Source organism: Cyprinodon variegatus, unplaced genomic scaffold (assembly GCF_000732505.1).
Source record: "Cyprinodon variegatus isolate N-32 unplaced genomic scaffold, C_variegatus-1.0 Scaffold105, whole genome shotgun sequence".
Taxonomy (NCBI): Eukaryota; Metazoa; Chordata; class Actinopteri; order Cyprinodontiformes; family Cyprinodontidae; genus Cyprinodon; species Cyprinodon variegatus.
In genome coordinates this window covers 551,354-555,116 of record NW_015150558.1, presented here as the reverse complement: position 1 = coordinate 555,116, position 3,763 = coordinate 551,354, and the positions used below count along the sequence as shown (strand labels likewise).

The window sequence follows — 3,763 nt, the reverse complement described above, 5'->3', positions numbered from 1 at the left end:
CAGATAGTCTGACAGTTTATCGAAGCGACATCTTTTATCTCCGTACGTCGGAAATTATGTTTCACATTTTATTCATGTTTTTGGACACAGTTTCCTAATAGCTGGTGAAGATTCTCAGTCATCCAGGTCATAGTCGTTCCCAGAAAAGTTTAAAATCAATCCACTGGACTTTATTTCCAAGTTCGAAGACGTTTCTCTTCCATCCAGGAAACTTTTTCAATCCAAAATGTCAGAAATAGCGTTTAGTTCCAGGCTTTAAACAGCAAACCAACAGTAAAACCTGGAACTCAACACTATTTCTGACATTTTGAATTTAAAAAGCTTCCTGGATGGGAAGAGAAATGTCTTCAAACTTCGAAACAATGTCCAGTGGATTGTTTTTGAACATTTTTAAAACAGTTTCCTAATAGGTTCCTGTTTTTTTATATCTTATACATGATTTTTATAATGAATAATAAAATGTATTTATTTATTCAGACATAAATAGCTCATATAAACGAGGAAGTCTTTAAAATTCAGCATATTGAAACGAGAAAACTGAGGTTTTTAAATAAAATTGCAGGTCGTCAGTTAATTATTTATCCATCGATAAGATCAATCAACTTTAGATTCATTCATTATTCAATTACTTGCGTCCCTAATAGGTGTATTGATCTTTTTTCTGTCGTTTTCTTCCGTTGATCTAAATTTTATTTTGCTATTTGAAAATAATTCCTACTGAGAATAAAAGACATAATAACGTTTTTAGACTTTTCAAAATCAATAAGGGTCTGAAGCCTTTAAACATGTTTAGTTTTTCTATCCTTGGCAGCATGTTATGACTCCTAAACCCTCAGTGTTGTCTGACAGGTTATCCTATGGAGCCTTGGAGAAGTAATTAACCATTAATGGCAATAATGAACATTAAATGATCAATAAAAGCTTCTCTAGGTGACTATCATCTCTGTATAGAATGATCAGGGTGTTTCTGCAACTTTAACAGACATGACATGAGTTTAGGTTTCCTGTGAACCTCAATCAGAATGTCTGGTTGTGACAGATGGGTTACAAACCTTTTCTTTGGAGAAAAAAACTCTGTTTCAGGCTGAAAACATAGAAACATATTTGTTACTGAGTAAAAACTCTTATTGCATCAAATTCTGCCCTTTTAGCCCTTTTCTTCTGCTTTTTCCAACTTTGAGCCCAGAGTTATTTCCACTTATGGAGCCTTAGACGTGTTTTTCTCTCTGACTCCTGGCAGCTAACTGTCAGCTTCATCTCTGCAGAAAGGTTACGGCTACAGGGGGACAAAGTTTCACAGGGTCATCAAGGACTTTATGATCCAAGGAGGAGATTTCACAGCTGGAGACGGAACCGGAGGTAAGGAAAAAAATAGTGCAGGAATCCTGAAAAAACCCCAAATAAAATCCAACTGTTGATTAATATAATTGGATAAAAATGGGATCATCTTTTACACACTTTGGCTTTGGAAATTTAAAAATGTAAACCTTTGCTCCTCTGCCTGTGGAGCTGGTTGACAGCTGCTTTTTGTATCTATGCTTCTTTTTCTATGTCTGCTTCTGTCTCCTTGAACCCCAGTGGGCCTCAGCAGATGGCCGCTCACACTGAGCCTGGTTCTGCTGGAGGTTTCTTCTTGTTCAAAGGGAGTTTTTCCTCTCCACTGTCGCTACAAGCATGCTTAGTGTGAGGGATTGCTGAAGAGATAGGAAACTTTGAATGACTGTATGATCTGGTTGAATTGTGAGATGCCTTGAGATGACTGGAAAAAAATTTAATCTCATAAGTCGTTTTTTCTTAAAATAAATGCATTTTTTCCTCAACTTAAGAGGTAAGTGTGAATGTTTGCCGATGGAAAAAGGCAATTTATGTTTAAAATAAGAAAAAAACAATTGCATTTTCTTATTTCAAGTTCATATTATCTAATTATCTTATCTTAAGAGTAGAAATACTCGTTTTATTGGCAAATCATCTCATTTATCTACTCAAATTATGGGTTAATACACTTAATTTTAGAAATCTAGATAATTTTTTGCAGTGTATAAACTGAATTTAATTGAATCCTCATGTCCGGCCTCTGTCTCTGTCCAGGTCACAGCATCTATGGGACGACGTTTGCAGATGAAAACTTCAAACTGAAGCACATAGGAGCCAGCTGGGTAAGCAGCCATCAAGCTGGAGGAAAATGTTTCTGGAGGAGTTTTGATTTGTTTCTGTTCACATATTTACCTCTAACACCTGGATAACGTGTGTGTTGGTACCAGGTGAGTATGGCCAACGCTGGGCCGGACACCAACGGGTCGCAGTTCTTCATCCTGTCCACCAAAGCGCCGTGGCTGGATGGGAAACACGTGGTCTTCGGCAAAGTTCTGGACGGGATGGTGGGTTGAACCTGCTGTCTGTGACAACAGACTGGAAAAACTATCTAGAAATAAGTAAACATTTCTTAAATTAAGTGTATTTATTGTTCATTTGAGTATGTAAATGAAATAGTTTGCCAATGGAATGGAGTATTTTTACTCTTAAAAGAAGATAATTAGATAAAAATGCACTTGAAATAAGACAATATAATATTATTTTCTTATTTTAAGTGTAAATTGTTGGAAAAATTCACTTATTTTAAGAAAAGAATGACTTATATATCTATATTATCATGAGGACCGATGAGCTGATCAGAAAAAACAAAGAACAAAACAAAATGAGGCTTTATGTGTTGAAATTAATCAAACAAGGAAGGAAGTTCCATAAATGTTGGAAAATAAATCTAGTTTTTATTTTATTTTTTCTAACTGTTGGTTTGCTTTCTGTCTGCGTTTGAGTGGAAGTCTCTAACCTGCAGGTGTTTGTCTGTGGGCAGGCCGTGGTTCACACCATCGAGCTGCAGGACACCAACGACAGAAACCTGCCGTACACCGAGTGCGTCATCGTGAACAGCGGCAGGATCCCGGTGAAGGAGCCCTTCGTGGTGGAGGTGGACGGCTGGTAGACGTCGTCTCCTGGAGGACAAACACTGAAAACACTTTAGCAGCAGGAAGTCCTGTTTCAAGCCGTGCCAACTTCATATCTTTCCTTTAGTTTGCTTAAATGAACAGAATATCGGTTTAATGTTTAACAGGATATTTTCGTTTTTTTCTTATTTTTCCAGCTTTTGAGCCGAACTACTAAAACTGAAAAGACTCAAAGTACGGAGGGAATGTTGTCCCATTATTGTTGCAAAGTAAAGAAGCTGCTTTATAAAAGGAAAAATTTCATAATCAAAAGAGTTGGACGGTAACTTTTATTCTTTGTTTTGGTTTTCATGTTTTATTATTTAAAAAAAAAAAAAACATTTCAAACTTTTTTTTTTTTACAGGTTTTACATTTTAAAATTTTACTTTTGGAAAATTGCATTTTAAAAAGAACGAAATTCATAAAAACTCAATCTGAAAAAGAGAGATTTTAAAAGTAGAAAATAAATCATCTGTAAAAACAAAATTAAAGAAGATAAAATGTAAATAAAAAAAATAAATCTATGCAAACAGTTAAGACCTTTTTTAACTATGACATTTTTCAAGTTTCATTTCATTTTTTTCTAAAAATTTCCTTTACAAAATGCATTTTTGGTTGCAACAATAATGATCCAACAGTCATTTCATATGTGAATAAGTCCGTCTATCTTGAAATAAGTGTAATTTTCCCCTGGTTGTAGCAGGTAGGTAAGACAATAAAAAAAAAACATCTAAATTCAAGTATATCATTTATAATTATGTATGGGAGAATTATCCTG

General features: G+C 35.0%; 1 protein-coding gene across 1 annotated transcript in view; it reads left to right on the top strand.

Annotated features, from left to right (window-relative positions):
• Positions 1 to 3,290, top strand: part of ppic (peptidylprolyl isomerase C (cyclophilin C)) — an 8,272-nt gene extending 4,982 nt beyond the window's left edge. Inside the window, exons 3-6 of the mRNA XM_015374535.1 lie at positions 1,266 to 1,359; positions 2,089 to 2,156; positions 2,262 to 2,378; positions 2,855 to 3,290. Coding sequence (XP_015230021.1) covers positions 1,266 to 1,359; positions 2,089 to 2,156; positions 2,262 to 2,378; positions 2,855 to 2,983 — 408 coding nt within the window. The 3' untranslated portion in view covers positions 2,984 to 3,290. The remainder of the gene's footprint in view (positions 1 to 1,265; positions 1,360 to 2,088; positions 2,157 to 2,261; positions 2,379 to 2,854) is intronic.
• The last annotated feature ends 473 nt before the right edge of the window (positions 3,291 to 3,763 follow it).